The sequence below is a fragment of the Tachyglossus aculeatus genome, chromosome X4 (assembly GCF_015852505.1).
Source record: "Tachyglossus aculeatus isolate mTacAcu1 chromosome X4, mTacAcu1.pri, whole genome shotgun sequence".
NCBI lineage: Eukaryota > Metazoa > Chordata > Mammalia > Monotremata > Tachyglossidae > Tachyglossus > Tachyglossus aculeatus.
Window position 1 is genome coordinate 38,684,033 of NC_052098.1, and position 21,137 is coordinate 38,705,169.

At 44.4% G+C, this 21,137-nt stretch overlaps 1 protein-coding gene across 5 annotated transcripts in view; it reads left to right on the plus strand.

The window, feature by feature from the left end:
- The window catches only part of ZNF608 (zinc finger protein 608), a 132,992-nt gene extending 112,114 nt beyond the window's left edge, over positions 1 to 20,878 (plus strand). For all 5 annotated transcript variants that reach the window (XM_038769874.1, XM_038769875.1, XM_038769876.1 and 2 more), the window contains exons 10-12: positions 12,332 to 12,392; positions 12,734 to 12,767; positions 20,690 to 20,878. In XM_038769874.1, the coding sequence (XP_038625802.1) occupies positions 12,332 to 12,392; positions 12,734 to 12,739 (67 nt within the window). In that variant the 3' untranslated portion in view covers positions 12,740 to 12,767; positions 20,690 to 20,878. The remainder of the gene's footprint in view (positions 1 to 12,331; positions 12,393 to 12,733; positions 12,768 to 20,689) is intronic.
- The last annotated feature ends 259 nt before the right edge of the window (positions 20,879 to 21,137 follow it).

The window sequence follows — 21,137 nt, forward strand, 5'->3', positions numbered from 1 at the left end:
GCTTTAAAACATTCAAATCTCCTTGCCCTTTCCCTATCTTACCTTGCTGATTTCCTTCTACAACCTTGCACACTAACTTCACTCCTCTAATGCCAACCTATTCACTGTACCTTAATCTCATATATCTTGCTGCCGACTCCTCGCCCACATCCTGCCTCTGCCCTGGAACTCCTTCCCCCTTCAAATCCAACAGACTGCCACTCTCCCCACCTTCAAAGCCTTCTTAAAATCACACCTCCTCTAAGAGGCCTTCCCCAACCAAGCCCTCATTTTCTCTACTCCCTCTCCCTTCTGCATCACCCTTGCACTGTATTTGTACCCTTTATTTTTTTTTCAATGGTATTTGTTAAGCATTTACTGTGTGTCAGACAACTGTGCTTAGCGCTGGGGTAGACACAAGTTAATCTGGTTGCACACAGTCCCCTTCCCACGTAGGGCTCACAGTCTTCATCCCCATTTTACAGATGAGGGAACTGAGGCACAGAGAAGTTAAGGGACTTGCCCAAAGTCACGCAGACAAGTAGTGGAATTAGAATTAGAACCCAGGTACTCCGACAGGCTCATGCTCTTTCCACTAGGCCATGCTGCTTCTCTTTATTCACCCCACAGCATTACTGTATGAATCCATAATTTATTTTAATGTCTGTCTCCCCTGCCAGACTGGAAGCTCCTTGTGGGCGGGGGACATGTCTACCAACTCTGTTATACTGTACTCCCCAGTGTGCTTAGTACAGTGCTCTGCTCACAGTGAGCACTCAATAAATATGATTGATTGATTCTCTGTTTTCACAGGGGCTAGGAAAAGCTTCCCATTTCACCCTGGGGTACATACAACCCAGGGGAGTTAATAAGCATGTCCCAAACCTCTACCAGCTTACCAGCCCACTCCTGGGGATCTGTGTTCCTGGGAATCTCCCATTAGAAGAGGTGCTTAAGTGGACCATCTTCCATAGAGGCAGAGCATGATGCTCAGCATCTTCTGCATGATACCAAAGAATAACATTGTGATTTTACAGTAGCCTAGTCCCTCCCCTGCAGAATTGTCAGTCAAACTCACGGCATCTTTTTTCTTTCTGTCTTCAACCTAACTGCTGTACCATCTCTTTCTAAATCTGATTAATTACCCTGGTCTTGGCTGGCCCAGATTTCTGCGTCAGACAGGCAGAAGGAAGAATCTAGATCCCTGGACGTGGACCACCAAATCATCATCTCCTTTGGGTTCCCTTTCTTAGCCAAACGGGAAGTTCTCATCTTTGATTCATTTCCTGATTGGTCTGTGCATTACTCAGGTCTTAACATCTTCCTGTGGGTCCCCATGTCTCTTCAAAGGAGAGACTCAGACCACGCTGCCCATCTGTGCTGTAATTCAGTCAAAACAATCTCTTCTTTTTGGCGATCGGAACATACTGAGTGGGGGACATTGGGAACTCACTGTTCTGACTCCATCCCAGAATAACAGCAGTGTCGCAAGTTTCTCCCCAGGTGAAGATAGAGTCATTGTTCTCATTGTTAATATTGAGATGATGAAACCTGATCACATCAGTCCTTTGAAGCTGGAAGTTAATTAAGGGGATTGTCTGATTCAGCGAAAAAAGCCCAGGTCTAGAAATCTAGCTGCATTTGCAACTTGGCTAGTAGACTGAAAGCTCATGGAGGGCAGGGAATGTTTCTGCCAACTCACTCTGTTGTACTGTACTCTCCTAAGTGCTTAGTATGGTGTTCTGCACAAAGTAAGTGCTCAATAAATGTCATTGCCACTGATGATGATCATTCAGACCTAGAGTTGGGTCTCAATTAGCCAGATATTTCAAACCCAAAATACATCACCTTCAACAGCCACAATAGCGATGAGTCAGAGGGGTGTTTTGGGAACTTTAGAATTGACATGGATTTCCAGTACTCTGCAGGACTGGGAAAGAATTGGGCAAATTTGTCATTCCCATCAGTAGATGCAACAGTCCTGTGTCACGTGTATAAAATGAAACAGCAAGTGACAACCATGCCTTTCCCACAGCACTATTACTCAGATGCTTCATTTCTAAAACAGACTCTTGTTTCACAGGGATTACCCTGCCCATTGTTCCTGGAGAATCCAGTTTCAGAAACCCAAAGTGCTTCCAGGGAGCTGCTTTCCTCCCTGGCAGTCCCAGAGACCTAACAAAGCTTAGAGAGGGACCTGGTACCAGCAAATAACCACTACCTGGTGCATCTGCCAACCAACCACCCCATTGAGCGCCTATTAGGTACTAATCAATCAATCATACTTATTGAGCACCTACTGAGTGCCCAGCACTGTACTAAGCACTTGGAAGAGGGCAATACAACAGAGTTGGTAGGCATGTTTCCTGCCCACAGTGAGCTTATGTTCTAGAGGGAGAGATAAATATTCACATAAATAAATAAATTATGGCTAAGTACATAAGTGCTGTGGGGCTGATGGAGGGGTGAGAAAAGGGTGCAAATCCAAGCGTGAGGGCGATGCAGAAGGAAGTGGAGAAGAGGTGGGAGGATAGCAACAGCTGCTGGACCCCTGGCAGAATTTCTGGAAGCATGAGTCTTTTTGCCTGGGTCAGGTCCTTAAGCAGTGAAGCAGCATGGCTTAGTGGATAGAACATGAGTCTGGGAGTCAGAAGGTCATGGGTTCTAATCCCGTCTCCACTACTTGTCTTCTGTGTGACCATGGGCAAGTCACTTCACTTCTCTGGGCCTCAATTACCTCATCTGTAAAATGGGGATTGAGACTGTGAGCCCCACATGAAACAGGGACTGTGTCCCACCCAATTTGCTTGTATCCACCCCAGTGCTTAGTACAGTGCCTGGCACGTAGTAAGTGCCATAATACAAATACCATAATAACAATTATTATTATTATAATACCCCTGTTCATTTGACAGCAAGGTATACAGGGCAGGGCCAATGGGGGTAAGAAAGACATTCCATGGCCCCTTATGCCAATGTGACTGTTCCCCTGCACCCCACCCAAGGGAGAATTAGGGGAAGTCTAATTGGTGACTGACTTAGCGTCCAGAAATGGGCAAGGTTCATGGGTAATTTCCAACCCCTCAAGCAATCTGTTTCATCCCAAGTAATCCAGGGGATGCATATATCCTTGCCTCTACCATGCTCATTTCCCTTTGCAGAAAAGGTGAAAATGCTGAAAAGCTACCAGTTCACCCAAACCCTAAGGGAGGACAGTGCTTTAAACAGACTTGTCTTTTGATGGGTTGGCATATTCAATTTCTGAATATTTCAAGTCAAAAGATTCAAGTTACTTCAGACTTTAAGACTTTAGCACAACTCTGCTATAACAATGAGCCATCTACACTCAGGCCCACTGCAGATCTGAAGCTCCTCTGTTAAAAGCCATGAGGACCTATTAATAACAATAATAATAATGATATTTGTTAAGTGCATCAAACTGAAGCTCCTTACCTTTGGCTTTACAGCACTCAACCACCTTGCCCCCTCCTAACTTACCTTGCTGATTTCCTACTACAACCCAGCATGCTCATTTCACTACTCTAACACCAACCTATTCATTATACCTGACCTTCTCTATCAATTAATCATATTTATTGAGCACTTACTATGTGCAGAGCACTATACTAAACTCTTGGGAGAGTACAATATAACAGAGTTCGTAGACCCACTCCCTGCCCACAAGGAGCTCTATCTCGCCATGAATCCCTTGCCCAAGTCCTGCCTCTGGACTGGAACACCCTCTCCCTCAAATCTGAGCACCACTCTCTCCACCTTCAAAGCCTTAGTAAAATCACATCTCCTCTAAGAGGCCTTCCCAGACTAAGCCCTCATTTCTCAATCAATGGTATTTATTGAGCAGCACATATTAGCATATTTACTATGTGCAGAGCACTGTACTAAGCACTTGGAGAGTACAACAGAATTAGCAGGCACATTTCCCACCCCTCTCCCTTCTGCATCAACCTTGCACTTAGATCTGTACCCTTTACTCACCCCACCCTCAACCCACAGCACTAACATACATATCCTTGATTTATTTTAATGTCTGCCTCCCCCCTCTTAGACTGTAAGCTCTCTGTGGGCAGGGAACATGTCTACCAACTCTGTTCTATTGTACTGGATAGCTAGATTGATTGATTGCTCTCTATGGTGCCAAGCACTGTACTGGGGGAGATACTATAGATGCAGATTGGACACTATCCCTGTCCCTCATGGCACTGGCAGTCTAAAGGAGGGGGAAAGAACAGGTATTTAATGGCCATTTTACAGATAAGAAAACTAAGGCACAGACAAGTTAAGTGACTTGACCAAGATCACACATGGCAGGCAAGTAGCAGAAGCTGTGACTAGAACCCAGGTGCCTCAACTCCCTGGCCCATGTGCTGTCCACTAGGCCACGCTACTTTTCAATGCCAACTATCTTTACTTTCTAGACTACAGATTATATGCTATATACATAGTAGATACAAAAATATACACTGGGCTTGGAGAGGAAGGAGAATGAATTAATACACTTCAACATGTAATGGTTTCTTTCAAAGGGTAGTCCAAACCACTGAGTAATCCTGAAACTCTCCACTAAAATAAATAGGCTGTTGAGGTCAGCCCAGAAATAGTCTTTAGCATGAAAAAATGAATGAATGAACAAATGAATGAATGAGCCATTCATTGCTGAGTTCGTGCTGTGACCCCAAAGTGGATTTATAGGTAGCCCTTTCAGCACAATTCAACTGCATTTTGAATGAGAGAACACTGTACTTTAAAGACATGATTTCCATTATTTGAGTTTGCTGGGGCTATTTACTCCTTTGATCATAATGCTGTAATATTTGCTCATGGAACTAAAGGGCATAGCAATTTCAGTGGAAACATTTCCATTAGAAGACTAAGAATCTTGGAAAGGCTATTTAAACACCAGAGTTAGAAGAGCAATTTTAGAAGCATTCCAGTGGAATATAACTGATTTCAATTTTTGCACTTAAACTTGTCAAGGAGAACAAAGCTCCAATTTTTTCTTGCTCTGTCCAGTTTCCTCTAACAGAGCTCTATGGCTTGGGTTTGTAAATTTTTAAGACCCTATATGGATTTCTTCTGGAGGTATAGATTTACTCTTTTAAAGCTCTGTTAGCCTTCTGTAGTGTTTTCCATCAATACAAGTTTATTGCCTATCAGTCACTAGGAAATCACAGTAATTATGTGAACCAAAGAAGTAATATTGCCTTTCTATATAGGAATAAAATAATCCCAAAGTCTCCCAATGGATGAGTCCTAGTGGTTATGTTTAAGGAGCCTTGATTTGGCAGCCTGGACTCTTCCTTTCCCCTGCTCAGGATATGAGGTTCTGGCTTGAGGAATGGTGGATAAAACTATCATCTCTGCAGAACACCTGACGCTGCTTCTACTAGTGCAAGGAGGAATGTGCTTGCCAAATTGCTAAGATCCATATCTCGCTCTATCAAGGAGTGATATGGAGGGGTGGGCGGTTCCTCTGGGTCTCCCTCAGGCCCTCCATGATTGGTTTACTGATAGTCCCAAGTGGCAATTGGCAACCCTAGTTGTCCTCACCTCCCATCTGCCTGCATGTGGCCCCTTCTCCACCATCCTCTTCTTTTCTCTTGCTACTGTAAAATTGCAAGCCCCTGTGCTAGTCAGATCCTCTCAATCCCTAACACTCCTAACAAATCAAGACCAGTTTCAGACATTTGGCCACTTGGAGATGAGGTCAGAAGGGCCACCCCACGCGTTACACCGAGAGCGCATGATACGTAATGAAATGGCATCATATGGATCATTTCTCTGGAAATCATTTCCTCATCACTGCTCCCACTACCCCCAATGCTGCTCCTTGACGGAGCACCCCAGGGAGCTCAATTCCCTGACGTACATCCCCCTGACAGATCATTTCTGTCCCTCTGCCATCTTTGAGAGAAGTCACATGGCCACCACTCTTGTTCCTGTAGAGAGTGTGCTGCTTTTCTGGCTGGCCTGGAGATTGGACCCTCTGCTCTAGGGAGAATTGGGGAGAGCAGCAACACTGTTTATACCATTTGTGGGGGTGGGGGGTGTGTGTGCAACTTTTAATTTTGAGTTTGGGGGCCAACTTGGAGTAAGGAAAATTGGCAAGGTAAATGTGGCTGGTGAGGGGGACATGCAGATCCACACAGGGCCAGGGGGACACAGAAGGAAAGAAGTTGGGGCTTGGCAAGGAGCCTGAGGGAGTAGGGCAGGTAGCCCCAAAAGCTGTGTGAGTTAAACATTAGTCAGAGAATGAGGCTGGAAATACAGAAAGACAAAGAACAAAAGAGGAAAGAAAGGTTGAGAGGAGAGATGAGAAAAAGGAGAGTGAACAAGGAGAGAAAAGAAAGAGAGAAGGACAGTGCTCTGCACACAGTAAGCGCTCAATAAATATGACTGAATGAAAGAGTGAGAGAGGGAGAGAACAATTTAAGGATTAAGAGGAGAATAAGTGCTAGGTGAGTTATATGCACATAAGGAAGCAAAGAAACATGCACAACAAAGGCATGCAGACACAGAGATGCACACACAAATATACACTCAGGTACACACCCACAGACATACACTCCAATGGACCCAGAGACACAAGCACAGAGGGACCCACATCCTCCTCTTCAACAACTGCCCGTGCTGCCACTGTCACTTGCCCTAGCCATCTTCGTCACAACTGAAAGGTTCTGCCCCACCTTCTTGGGCTTGTGGGTTCTACCTTTGGCCTGTTGGGTGGCAAAACAGCACCCTATAAAGTGTATGTTTAAGGCATTTAATGTCTGCTTTCCAAACCCATTTGATCAATCAGTCCATCTATAGTAATTTATTAAGCACCTCCAATGTGCAAAGTACAGTGATATGCTCTTATTGATCGGGAGAGTAAAGTTTGAAGATGTGATCCCTGCACAATCTAGCAGGTGAGCTAGACAATATAACTTCAGATAGAAGGAAAAGGAAAAGGGAAAAATGTTTGATGTGCATGAGTGAAGCAGCACGGTATAATAATAATAGTAATAATAATAATAATAATAATGGCATTTGTTAAGCGCTTACTAGAGAAGCAGCATGGCTCAGTGGAAAGAGCATGGGCTTAGGAGTCAGAGGTCATGGGTTCAAATCCTGGCTCCTCCACTTGTCTGCTGTGTGACCTTGGGCAAGTCACTTCATTTCTCTGGGCCTCAGTTACCTCATCTGGAAAATGGGGATGAAGACGGTGAGCCCCACGTGGGACAACATGATCACCTTGTATCCTCCCCAGCGCTTAGAGCAGTGCTTTGCACATAGTAAATGCTTAACAAATACCAAAATTATTATTATTGCTATTATTATTATCTGCCGAGCACTGTTCTAAGCGCTGGGTTAGATACAAGATTATCAGATTGTCCCAAGTGGGGCTCACAGTCTAAATCCCCATTTTACAGATGAGGTAACTGAGGCCCAGAGAAGTGAAGTGAGCACTCAGGCTCTTTGAAAAGGCTCTAGTTTAACCCAAAATGCCCACCTTCTCCAGGTGGCCCTCCCTGATTAATTTTTCTTTTCCCAAGTCAGACCCTCCCAACTACCACATCAGCCATCTGGGGCCACCTCTGCACTTTCCTCACAACCACTTGGAGCACTTCTGTACACAGCAACTTACATATTCTACTACATAAGTATCTGCTCATAATAATAACTGTGGTATTTGTTAAGCACTTACTATGTGCCAGGCACTCTACTAAGCGCTGGTGTGGATACAAGCAAATCGGGTTGGACCAAGTCACCCTTGTAGTGCTCACAGTCTCAATCCCCATTTTACAGATGAGGTAACTGAGGCCCAGAGAAGTGACGTGACTTGCCCAAGGTCACATGGCAGACAAGGGGCAGAGCCAGGATTAGAACCCATGACTTTCTGACACCCAGGCCCATGCTAGAGTGCCTTAGTGGCCAGAGCACAGGCTTGGGAGTCAGAGGTCATGGGTTCTAATCCCGGCTCTGCTACTTGTCTGCTGTGTGACCTTGGGCAAGTCACTTCAATTCTCTGGGCCTCAGTTACCTCATCTGTAAAATGGGGACTGAGACTGTGAGCCCCATGTGGGACAGGGACTGTGTCCAACCTGATTTGCTTGTAACCACCCCAGCACTTAGTACAGTGCCTGGCACACAGTAAGTACTTAATACCACAATTATTATTATTATTATTAAACAAGTTCCCTGCCCAAAAGGAGGTTTTCTTTCTCTTCCCTGATTCAAGAGTTAGTAGCACCTCACTTCCACTACCCAGGCTGATGGACTGGAGACACAGGAAGGACCTTTTCCACCAACAGACCACTTGTTTGCCTTTATCTGGAAATGGATTGCCAATGGCCGGTTTCACTACAAAATTCTCCTCTGTAGCTACCTAATTTGATGGCCCACATGAACCACCTCTCCCAGACTTACGGCCCCCAGCCTCACCACACAGAGAGCAGTGCTGTGCTAAACTAGTGTTTAGGGATGAAATTGTCCAACTGGGACTTGTGGACACAGTTAGTACACAGGGTTATTTTCCAGGTTTGGCATTTTTGTTTCTAGGAGAAAGGTTAGCTAGTTAAAAATGGCCTCCCGGACAACTGGGTGGCCATGGTGGGTGTTCAACTAGGGAATCAGAATGCCTGTATTTGGGGCTGGAGACCCAAAAAGGAAATAAACCGGGAGGAATCGAACTCACCTTAGGTATTGGATTAATTTTTTCAGCCGGTACCCACCAGCTAAAGGAGGAAAGTGGCTGCTATTTAAGATGGCTAAAAGCACACCAATAAAGAATCATTTTGAAAAGAACTGTTAAGGATTGCAACATGGAGGCTTTCCCAATTGAGGTTCAGTCACCACAAGGAAAAAAAAGGTTCACCTTGACTCGAGGCCTCTTCGTTCTGGACTCAGATCAATCCTACAGCTCCACTAATGTTTAGTCAAACAAAATATTGACTGGAGTCACATTGCTGCCTTTATATAAAGACGAAAAGCAATCTCAACCGTTTGATAGGTTTAATTGTTTTTTTCCCTTCCTGAAAGAATAATGAAAGGGTCCCAAAAAGCAGAACTCGAGAGTTATTTTATAACTGGCACTAACAAATTCCACCAATTACATAGTCCATTCTGTAAGCAATGAATGTGGCTCCCAATTAATCTAGTGCACCTCCAGGCAAGGTCTAAATCAGCTGAATCCAGCTAAAGCAATTTGCACCCAGCTAAAAGCAAATTGGAAAATAAGTGTTTCATGCTGCTGCCTATCTTTGCAAGCCCCATCCACAATCAGTGTTCTGGCAGCAGCCCTCTGTCATGTTATTTGCAGCTATCAATTTTAATTATAACAATTATTGATTAGTTGGGAAAGTGAATAATCTAATGCTCAAACAAGGCTGTGAAGCTGTCTGCTGTCTCCTTTCCTCCTATCTCTGCACAGTTCCTCTTTGGGAACCTCAGCCACAGTCTCTCCTGAGATTGTGAGGATGAGGTTGAGTCCACTATCGAGACCTATTTAGAGTCTTTACTTACATTACCCCAATAAAAATAGTAACAATGATGAAAGAATTTATTAAGCACTATGTCATGACAAACACTATGCTAAGTGTTGGGTTAGAGAGAAGAGAATCATATCAGACATAGTCCCTGTCCCAAATGGGGCTATCAGCCTAAGAAGTAGGGAGGAGGAGTATCACACCCCCATTTTATTTAGGAGGAAACTAAGGCCTAGAGAAACGCCAGAATGATGTGGAGCTGCAATCATCTTCCCTGGGCTCCTGGAAATGACCTTCAAAATGGATCAGGGAATTTTAGTTTGAAATTCCTAAAACCCCATTCTGTTGGTTTCAGGAGGGAGGCCGGTAAGAGGGAAGCACTCAGCAAAAGCTGGGAGAGTGGGCCAGAGGGAAGAGGAGTCTTGCCTGGCCTCATCAGCCATGTCTTAATCCTTTGACCTGTTTAGGAGATTTTATGGCCTGGGAGTTGGGGACCTGGGTTCTAATCCTGCCACCATCACTTGCCTGCTGTGTGACCTTGAGCAAATGACTAAATTTTTCTGGGCCTCTGTTTCCTCATCTGTAAAGTGGGGATTCAATACCTGCTCTCCTTCCCCCTTAGACTATGAACCCCAAGTGTCTGACCTGATTGTCGTGTACCTACTTCAGGATTTAGTGCCATGCTTGGCACCCAGTAAGTGTTTAACAAATACCACAAATATTATTATTACTCTTTGCTTTCCTCCCTTCCCCCTCCCCATACCTACACTCCCTTTGTGTCCATTTCCCCAGTTTTAGCCTAGGGCTAGTTCTAGGGACCATTTGAGAGGTTTGGTTCCAGGGAGTAGCTAATAAAATTATAGTGTGATCAAGGAATAATATTAATAATAGAAAGGACTGTGAATCCCCAGAGATGGAACATTAAGTAGAAATAGTTTGACTGGAAGGGCAACAGTTTTAGATTATTTTCCTCCATTGGAGAAATGACCTTCGGCAAAAACTAAAATCCATTATTTTGTTCTCTCCCTCTAGACTGTAAGCCAATTGTGGACAGGGAACATGTCTTTTTAACTCTGTTGTAATGTACTCTCCCAAGCCCTTAGTACAGTGCTCTGCACATAGTAAGCACTAAAATAGCATTGATTGATTGAAAATGCTCTTTTCCTACCTGGAATGAACATAATTCCCTGGGAAATATATTTATCGCATTCTCACATGTAGAGTTTGTTACTTTTACTTTTCCCACCCAGGACACATACGGAAAATCAAAACCTACTCTATGCCCACTGAGAAAATTGGCACAAGACCAATATGTCTTTGATGAAACTGCTTGAGATGATGAATGTGACATGTCCAACTCTTGCAACCATTTAGAAGGTTGGACATCACCTCAACATTCTAGAACTTCAGCTTGGTCTGAAGCCCAGTGCCACATAGCCACTTCTCAGGGCAGTCAGATTTAATAAATGATTTCCAAGGCTTAAAACTCCTGGCTTTTGTAAGGTCCGTGAGCACTGTATTATGAGGTCTTGGTGGTGTTCCCTGCACCTGGCCAATATACCCTGTAGATTGTGGGTAGGGAACTTGTGAGTAGGGAACAGGTTGAGAAGGAGCATGGCCAATGGATAGAGCACGGGCCTGAGAGTCAGAAGGACCTGGGTTCTAATGCCAGCTCCGCCACTTGTCTGCTGTGTGACCTTGAGCAAATTACTTAACTTCTCTGGGCCTCAGTTAGCACATCTGTGAAATGGGGATTAGAACTGTGAGCCCCATGTGGTACACGGACAGTGTCCAACCTGATTACCTTGCATCTATTGCAGTGCTTAGAATAGTGCCTGGCACATAGTAAACATTTAACAAATACCATAAAAGAAATGAACAGAACAAGCCTACCAACTCTGTTATATTGTGCTCTCCCAAGCACATAGACAGTGTTTTTCTTTCAGTAAGTGCTCAATAAACACGACTGATTGATCTGTTGAGCCGCAAAGATTCTGGTACAATCTTGCCAGCAATGGAGAGCAGTGAGATCTCATGACAGTAGTTGTAATCTGATCTTTCCCCTTTCTTCTTGAAAACATTGGAAATGGTGGCACCTTGGAAAACCTGTGGAACTTTCTCAGCCTTCCATTTGTTGAGGAAGAGCCTGTGCGGGCAACTGGACAGAACCTCCTCTCCCTGCTTGTAGATCTGCCTGGTTACCATAAGCTCCAGGAAATTGGCCATTCTTCAGTGTTCTGGTTGCCATAGTAACCTTTTTCAAAGTTGGAGGAAAAGGCATTCCTTCACATGTTGACCCTTTATGGTGCTTTGTAGGCCCTTGCCTTGGAAGGTGGGGAAGTGTTAAGGAGATTATTGACAAGTTGTTGCCATCTCCCCAGGATTCCCTTCTTGTCTGTGGGGCTGAGGTAGTGTGAAAGGGGCCAGACTTTTTCCAGGGGTCAGTTGACTAAGAAGCTCAAGTGACTTCTCCAAGCTAAGTAGCTGGAGCCCCAAAGAATACATCAACCATGGAAAGGTGCCAGTTCTTCATTAGGAAGAGAAACATCACCTACCCAACTAGGAAAGTGTGTTGGCAAGATACCAACCATGGTGGAAAAACAAAATCATGCTATATGGTTTCATGGAGATGAAGTCTATCATTTTATCATTTCTGCAGGATCCATATATTCAAGTTGGGTTTGGGGTCTTTCATTTTTCTTGTTTGGGTTTCTTTCCATTTCAAGAAAAGGAAATATCAATTCAAATATAGCATAGCTAGTCTGTGTTTTTGTTGTAGGGCTGTTGGTGGAGAGAATGAGCAAATATTCTAGATCATCTATTTTTCTGCTAGCTTGTAACTGGGATTTCCATGCCCTGTTTTCTAGGGAGTCTGAACAGTATAAGCATGAAAGGCAAAGCAGATACAAAGCTACAATGAGAATCCAGGTGAGACCTACAACCATTGCAATTTTTAAATTTTTATTAGTATAATAGCATGGGGCACAAGGTTAATGCTAGCAGTTGTTATTCTTGGAGCAGGGTATTTATTCTGGAAGGACTCATGCTTCTTGTTAGCCAATCTAAGCTTGAACTCTATGAACATGATTAAAACGTATTTTCCCTAAGTATGCTGTGTCCTACAGAAGCTAAGAAATGTACCAAACAATGAAAGAGTCTGACTTAAAATGATGAAATGAATGAAGTTTGCACAGTGGTCTTCATTAAATAAAAAGCCAATATTGATCTTGCCTTGATGAGCTTATCTTATTGTAAATATTTCTTTGAAGGAATGAAGGAAAGGACTTAAGGAGCTGCACTGAGGTAAATGTAACAAGAGAAACAGCAACTTTCTAGTAGCTGCATGATAAGTATTTATGTTTGGTGATCGGATTTTTAATGTAGGAAAATTCAAAACATGAGAAATTCCTTGTGTGAGAACGCTGGGTTCAGAATGTTTCTTAATTAATAGCATTCCCTCAAGCAAGGTCAAACTCCTTCCCCAGAGGGGCATTTCCTTGGGTTTCCGATAGAACACAAAAATCAGGCACACTGATGGGTGGAAATCAGTGGCTCTAGAGCTTTGTCGGAAACCATTACAGACTGGGCTTCACAGGAAGGGATTCTAAGTACTACAGGAATATGAATGTGGGATTCCGTAGTCCGAATCTGGGTGCATTTTGATTGATAATTGGCATCAGAGCTCAAGCAGTCAAATTATTGCATGAAGACACATTCAGAGTTTGAATATGCTCCTGAAGTTCCCCACAGCACCGGCATATATGTATATATGTTTGTACATATTTATTACTCTATTTATTTATTTATTTTACTTGTACATATCTATTCTATTTATTTTGTTTTGTTAGTATGTTTGGTTTTGTTCTCTGTCTTCCCCTTTTAGACTGTGAGCCCACTGTTGGGTAGGGACTGTCTCGATATGTTGCCAATTTGTACTTCCCAAGCGCTTAGTACAGTGCTCTGCACATAGTAAGTGCTCAATAAATACGATTGATGATGATGATCATGTGACTTATCGAAGGGGAGAGAGACTCAATTTGGGCTGGTTAAGATGGAAGCACTATTGAATACTGTAAAGACTGAGGATGTTCTATTGAAGCACTGTGAAGGTGTTTCCACAGCCACCCAATCAATAGCATTTCTTAAGTGTATAGAGCCCCTTACTAAGTGCTTGGGAGAGTGCAATAGAATTAATATACAGTATCCCTCCCCTCAGAGCACTTAAGACTCTATGGGAGGAGAAAGGCACTTAAATAAATTACCATTAGGAGGAAGTAATAGAGTACATAAGATACATACACAAGTGCTACAGGGGCTGTGAGTGTGTAAGGGCTAGGTGGTCCAGAAAGGTTGACATGGCATTTGGGGAGATAGAGAGTGGGAAGATGGGAGATTAATTGGGGAAGACCTCCTAGAGGAGATATGATTTTGGAAGGGCTTTAAAAAAGGAGAGTGTCATGGCCTGTTCGATATAAAGGGGAAGGGATTTCTCCCGGGTTGGCACTCCCTCTCTCCCAACATCAGACAGACCACAGCTCTCCTCACATTCCAATCCCTCCTCAAATCCCACACCTCCTCCAAGATTTCCCCAATTCATTCCCTAACACCCTGGCAACTCTAGCCCTTACGAACTTATTTACACCTCCTTAGCACTCATGCTTTTTTATGTCCTCTCAATTTATTTATATCACTCTAGTTGTAAATATTTTTATGTTTGTCTCTCCCATTAGTGTATAAATTCCCTGTGGGCAGGGAAGTGACACTTTGTTATCCTGTACTTCCTGTTTAGTACAGTGCAATACACTCAGTGGACATTCAATAAATGCAACTACTACTAGGAATAGAGGGAAGAGCGTGAGCAAGAAGTTGGAGGTGGGAGAGATGAGAACAAAACACAGCAAGTGGATTAAGTTGAGAGGAATGAAGAGTGCACATTAAGGTGTACTGGGAGAAGGGAGGAGATAAGTAGGAGGAAGAGAACTGATTGAGTCAATCAGTCAGTCAATGGTATTTATCGAGCGCTTACTGCATGCAGAACACTGTACTGTGTTTGAGAGAAAATAATATAACAGACACATTCCCTGCCCACAATAAACTTACAGTCTAGAGTGCCTTAAAACCACTGGTCGGGAGTTGCTGTTTGATGTGGAGAGGAATGGAAAACTATTGGAGGACTTTGAGGATAAGGGAAATGATTGCAGATCATTAGAGAAGCAGCGTGGCTCAGTGGAAAGAGCATGGACTTTGGAGTCAGAGGTCATGGGTTCAAATCCCAGCTCCACCAATTGTCAGCTGTGTGACTTTGGGCAAGTCACTTCACTTTTCCGTGCCTCAGTTACCTCATCTGTAAAATGGGGATTAAAGACTGTGAGCCCCCCGTGGGACAACCTGATCACCTTGTAACCTCCCAGCATTTAGAACAGTGCTTTGCACATAGTAAGTGCTTAATAAATGCCATCATCATTATTATTATTAGATCACTTGCCCTTGGTTCCCCAAGCTAAATCTTGATGGGGAAATGGGGTGGGAGACTTGGGAGGGGCTGGCAGGCAAGTGGAAATGGGTTGGAGGGGAGTGAGCTGACAGGGTGCGATGCTGGGGATAGGAGGTTTGGGGTAGTAGTGAGGGAGAACAGGGATATAGTAAGCAGAATGTGGGGTGGAGGAGGTCATGATGAAGTCCTGCAGTCTCCAGTCCCTTGTCCTGGGTGGCTACAGCTTTCAGTTATTGATTCTGAGAGAGTTCAGCTTCACAATCTTTCTCTATCGACTCCACCAACCTCTTGTTTCGCTCCACCTCAGCCACACACCAATTTGGGCACACACCGAATCTCATCATCACATGTCACTGTATTGCTTCTAGCCTCACCAACTTATGATCATAACTTCTCAACCTGCCAACTGTCCCACATCAATCAACTGTATTTATTGAGCTTACTGTATAGAGAGCACTGTACTAAGCATTTGGGAGAGTACAACAGAGTTGGTAGACACATTCCCTGCCCATAATGAGTTTACAATCTATAGACAGACATTAATGCATACAGTGCTCTGCACACAGTTAACGCTCAATAAATACGATTGAATGAATGAATAAACCACCCCTTTACCAGCCTGCAAAAAACTGTTCCCCCCACCCTCTGTCCCTTTTCTTTTATGGTATTTGTTAAGCATTTATCATGTGCCAGGCACTGTACTAAGTGCTGGGGTGGATACAAGATAATCGGGTTGGACACAATCCCTGTCCCACATAGGGCTCACAAGTCTCAATGCCCATTTTGCAGATGAGGTAACTGAGGCACACAGAAGTGAAGTGATTTACCCGAGGTCACACAACAGACAAGTGGTGGAGCTGAGATTAGAATCCAGGTCCCTCTGACTCCGAGGCCCATGCACTATCCATTAGGCCATGCTGCTTCTCAGCTAATCACGTTGGACACAAGTCTGTGTCCCACATGGAGCACTCAGTCTTAATCTGTTTTGGTCAATGTGTTTCTCTGTGTGTGTCTCTTCCTCTGATCGTCTTTCCATCTTTCTTACCTGCCTTTGTGGCCCCACACCCTGGAGGCCTTTCCCTATCTCACCTTGAGTGCTGAAAAATGATGTTACTGTAAGCAATACTCAGCTGTGTGCAGTGAATGCACTGAAGGGCTATATCCTGGTTGGGGCATACTGAGGTGACAAGACATCCCACATTGTCACACTTTTTGGGGTTCTATCTTGGGACCTGAAAGGTCTAAGGTGGGATCTATTAAGGGGCCCTCTTTTGCCCAGGGGCACAGGGGTGGGGGGGGGTGGTGATGGCCACAGCATCAGCAGATGCTGATTGATTTGATGGAGGGATTGATTGCTGATGCCATCACTGAGAGAGACTAAGAGAACTCCCGCTCTTCCCTCTGCTGTGAACCTCTCCACAGAGTGCTTCTTCTCTCCTTCTTCTGCAGCAGCAAGGGTGGCCACTGCTGCTACCGTGCTCACCACTAAGGCTGAACTGGAGGCAGCATGGTGTAATGGAAGACCCCTGGTTTGTAAGCCAGAAGACCTGGGTTCAAGTCTCAGCTCTGCTCCTGGCCTGCTGTGTGATCACAGCTCGGTCACTTAACCTCTCTGTATCTCAGTGTCCTCTTCTGCCCCGTGAGGATAATAATACCTGCCTTTCTACCTACCTCACGGGGTTGTTGTGAGGGCAAAGATGAGATAAGTAATGTGAGAGCATTTGGGGAATAAAAGTGCTCTACAGAAACTAAGGAATGATGATTCTTATTATTACCTGGTTGTTGAAAGGAGTTTGGCTCAGCAGATAAACATCATCCAGCTATGCTAGTTATGCTAGAACTCTCATCGGTGGCCCGAAAGGGCCGGCTGTGGTGCAGCTGGAAGATTATACAACTTTGGTTACCTCTGGCCTTGGACTGCCACTATTGCCCACTAATGGGGGCTGGGGGCGGGAGCGGGAATCTTGCTGGAGGGACACTCTACCCCCTGGGTTTCAGAGGGCAGACCCATTGCAGTGGTTCAGGTGGCACAGCAATGGAGGCAGACATAAATGCTGTGTGTGTGTGCTTGAGTGTCCTTTTATCTCATTCTTTGTCCCTTCCTGTTCCCATTTGTCACACTGTACCCTCTGTCTTTTTTCTTTCTTGTCCCTTATCCTCTTTGATTCTCTATGTTTACTGCCCTCTTAACCTGGCTCTCTGGGAGCCCTGTTCTCCCCACCCGCCCCTTGAATGACTTTGAGCTCCTCAAAATACAGTCACCTTAGGCACCTCTTGTAAATAAGGAAACAAGAGGTTCTAGGAAGACTGTGACCTGCAGGCCACTTTCTGAGAGCAGATTTCCCCATTTAACACCAGGTTTTAGTCCACACAGCTGCTTACAGTAGTGGCCGGTACCCCAATAGCAATAATGGTATTTTTTAAAAGCTTATTATGTGCCTGGAACTGTAGTAAGTGCTGGGGTGGATACAAGCAAATTGGATTGGACACAGTCGCTGTCCCACGTGATGCCCACAGTCTCAATCCCCATTTTACAGATGAGGTAACTGAGGCACGGAGAGGTGAAGTGACTTGCCTAAGGTCACACAACAGATACATGGTGGAGCCGGCATTAGAACCCATGACCTTCTGACTCCCAGGCCTGTGCTCTAACCACTATGATGCCATGCTGCTTCTCTAATAATTATGGTACTTGTTAAGTGCTTACTCTGTGTCAAGCACTGGGGATGATACAAGTGAATCAGGTTGAACACAGTCCCTGCCCCACATTGGGCTCACACTCTTTTCCCTATTTTACATATGAGGGAACTGAGGCATAGGGAAGTTAAGTGACTTGCCCAAGGTCACACAGCAGACATATGGCAGAGCAGGGATTAGAACCCAGGCCCTTCTGACTTCCAGGCCCATGCTCTAACCACTATACAACACTGTTAAGATTTAGTCTCTTTAAAAGGCACAGAAGCATTTGGGGTCCAGCTAATCCATCCTGCACCAGAAGGGCCAGCAGCTCCGGTTGGGAGGGAATGCCAAATGCCGGCTCCTTCCCTGTGATAGCAAGTCTCTCCAAATGAGATTCAAACCCTTTCCCCCTTGTTCTCTCTCTCCCCCCACCCCCCAACTCTCTGCCGCATCAAAACTCAGACACTCTCTTTGATGGGGAAACGTAACCAGCAATTACTTGGTAAAGAGATTTCACAGCAACAGCAGTCGTACAATGAAATCTTAATCCAGAGCCAGGAGCAAACCTCCTAACCTGGGGCTTCCCAATTCCATACCAGATACCCTGAGTCACATCCTCGACAGGTCCTTCCTTGGAGGTTCACTCTGCTGAAAATTCAGCCCCCTGTTGAAGGTCCTTTGTAACTTCTTTCTCTTCCTGGAGCAGGGCCTAGTCAGTCAGTCATATTTATTGAGTGCTTGCTGTGTGCAGAGCACTGTACTTAGTGCTTGGGATAGTAGAGAAGCAGCGTGGCTCAGTAGAAAGAGCATGGGCTTTGGAGTCAGAGGTCATGGGTTCAAATCCCGGCTCCTCCATTTGTCAGCTGTGTGACTTCGGGCATGTCACTTAACTTCTCTGTGCCTCAGTTTCCTCATCTGTAAAATGGGGATGAAGACTGTGAGCCCCCTGTGGGACAACCTGATCACCTTGTAACCTCCCCAGTGCTTAGAACAGTGCTTTGTGCATAGTAAGCACTTAATAAATGCCATCATCATTATTATTACTACAGTATAACAAAGGAACAGACATATTCCCTGCCCACAACAAGCACCTTTAACTTCCTGTCTCTGGGGTTTGTTCAATTCCTGCCTCTTTGCCCAGTTCCTCCCAAGAGCTCATTGTTGGGCAGGGATTGTGTCTGTTATATTGTACTCTCCGAAGCACTTAGTACAGTGCTCTGCACACAGTCAGCGCTCAATAAGTATAATTCATAGAAGAGCTCATTGTGCCCCAGCTCAGGTCCCTAGGAGAGTAACTGACAGAGCCCTTACCTAATAGCTTTTCCTCTGGGTGGGGTCTTACAGAGGGAGCCATTTATTCATTCCAGAAACTTCTGGCAATTCCCACCTACCCATGTCTGGGGTTTGGCTGAGTCTGGAAGATCTCACATCGATCTCTCCAAATAAGATGTGATTTATTAGCTATAGTATTTCACAGACAGATGCATTTCTTTCTGAAATGTCTTGCTTTCAAATGTAAATTTTAAATAATGTATTTGAGTGTCTGATCAGCTTGTAGATAATTGTTCTCAGCAGATTTTTGAATACAGAATTTCCATAGCAACATGCTATAGGTTTTCAAGTCCCAGTAACTTGGAGTCCAATTTGCCTGGAAAAAAAAAATGTCGAGGAGGCAGCTGTTAGTCTGATTTGGGCTATGGGCCCATGGCCTCATTTGCAAAGTTTCAGAACTTGAGGCTTTCAGTCACCCAGGAAGTAATGCTTCCTCTGGGGATTTTGGCTCCACCGTGTTCCCCAACGGATTCACTGATCAGGAGGGGAAGAATTCCGTGAGGAAAACATAAAAGGAACTGTGGGCACTAATCCATGAATGAAACAATAATTGTTTAAAGTGTGGCTGACGTTCAGAACTGCTGCGAAATGTTATCATTGAGGCGTGTCGTTACCGAGTGCTGGCTCTGACGAAAGCCAGAACCAGTTCTCCTTAACCTTTTACGTTTTCTATTGCTGAGATGGAGCCTCAAAGAACACCCATCTTAGCGTCCCTGAAAAGCCATCTGCTCTAAAAACCTAAACCCAGAATTTCTGTGCCCAGGAGCTGATTGACAATCGGGCGTACAATAGCTATGACTTCCCCAAAAACACAAAGGCGAACTGTGAGTGCTTCCCATGGCCTGGAAATGTCTGGGCGTGGCATGTATTTCCCTCTAACATATTTAAGCTCCTGTTAGGCAGGGAACATAACTCTGTTGTGTTGGACTCTCCCAATCGCTTAGTACAGTGCTCTGCACAAAGCAGTTGTTCAATACATACCTCTGATTAATTGATTGATCTGAGCCAGAGAACAGTCACTAGGTATTTGGAAATCTTGAAGATAAGGCATCACTGATCCCTATGCATGGGTGACCTGTTTTCCTTCAGGGAAAAATGGCAGCATGGAGTGTGAGCAGAGGGAGTCAACATGATCTAAATCCTGGGCCTTTCTTTTCCTTGGGTCAGAAGCACCGGCCCCAGCCAGGGAGGGTATTTTTCTCAGGGCCACCTGTGCTCGAATGCCAGATTTTCCTCATCCTTAACTACTGGTTCTCCCTTGGAATGGGAAGTGGAATCCTGCTGGCACTCTTGAGTCTTTCTATATGCCTACCTCACAGAGACAAGGATGAACAGGGCCTGAGAACAATCCAGAGCCAGGCTTGGCCCCAAACAAGGAGAATGGAGTGGGAAGAGGGGAGACCTCAAATTTTGGTTCATAGAAGAATATTTGTTTTCTGCAGCAGTGTACTTGAGTAATTTCATTTAAATTTATGATAAAACATAGCTTGTAAATAGTACAATGTCCCCCACAGCACAAACTCTCATCCATTCCTGCTAATTACCCTTCAACCCAGTTTCCCCTTTAATGCCCTTTTAAGCACAAGCAGCCCATTAAGTAATTATCAAACAATATTTCAGTCATTGTGGCATTTGTGATCATTTTATTTTCCATCTTGGAAAGATAAGGAATGGCTGTCGTTTTGGGGTCTCACTGAAGCTTTCTCTCCTATCTCTGCAGACCCTGTCTAGGTTGAGAGCTAAATAAGGATTGCCTTGAGATATGAAGAGGAAATGTTTTCTAACTGTACTTCATTCAACTGTTAAATAAATGAAATCTCATTTTATTAGGTCTTCTACAAAACGTGTAGCTGGTGCTTTGTAGTGGTTTCAGTCGATGGCGCGGTAAATCATTTTTTGAAGAACTCTGCCTGTTTTGAATTAGTTATTTATGACACTAATAAACAGCATATTAATGAAACAAAATTGATCCAAAATATATGGTGCTTGAGTTTTAATTTCATCTCAGAAGCAAAGTCATTAAAGCCACCTTCATCTAAAAATGCAGTTTCCCCCCCCCATATCCCCCAGATTCCAGCTCTTATTGGAGTACCCTACATACTATATAAGCCAGTGGCTGCAATCCACTGGATTTATCTTTGTTCATGCATATATTCGATGGCTCTTTC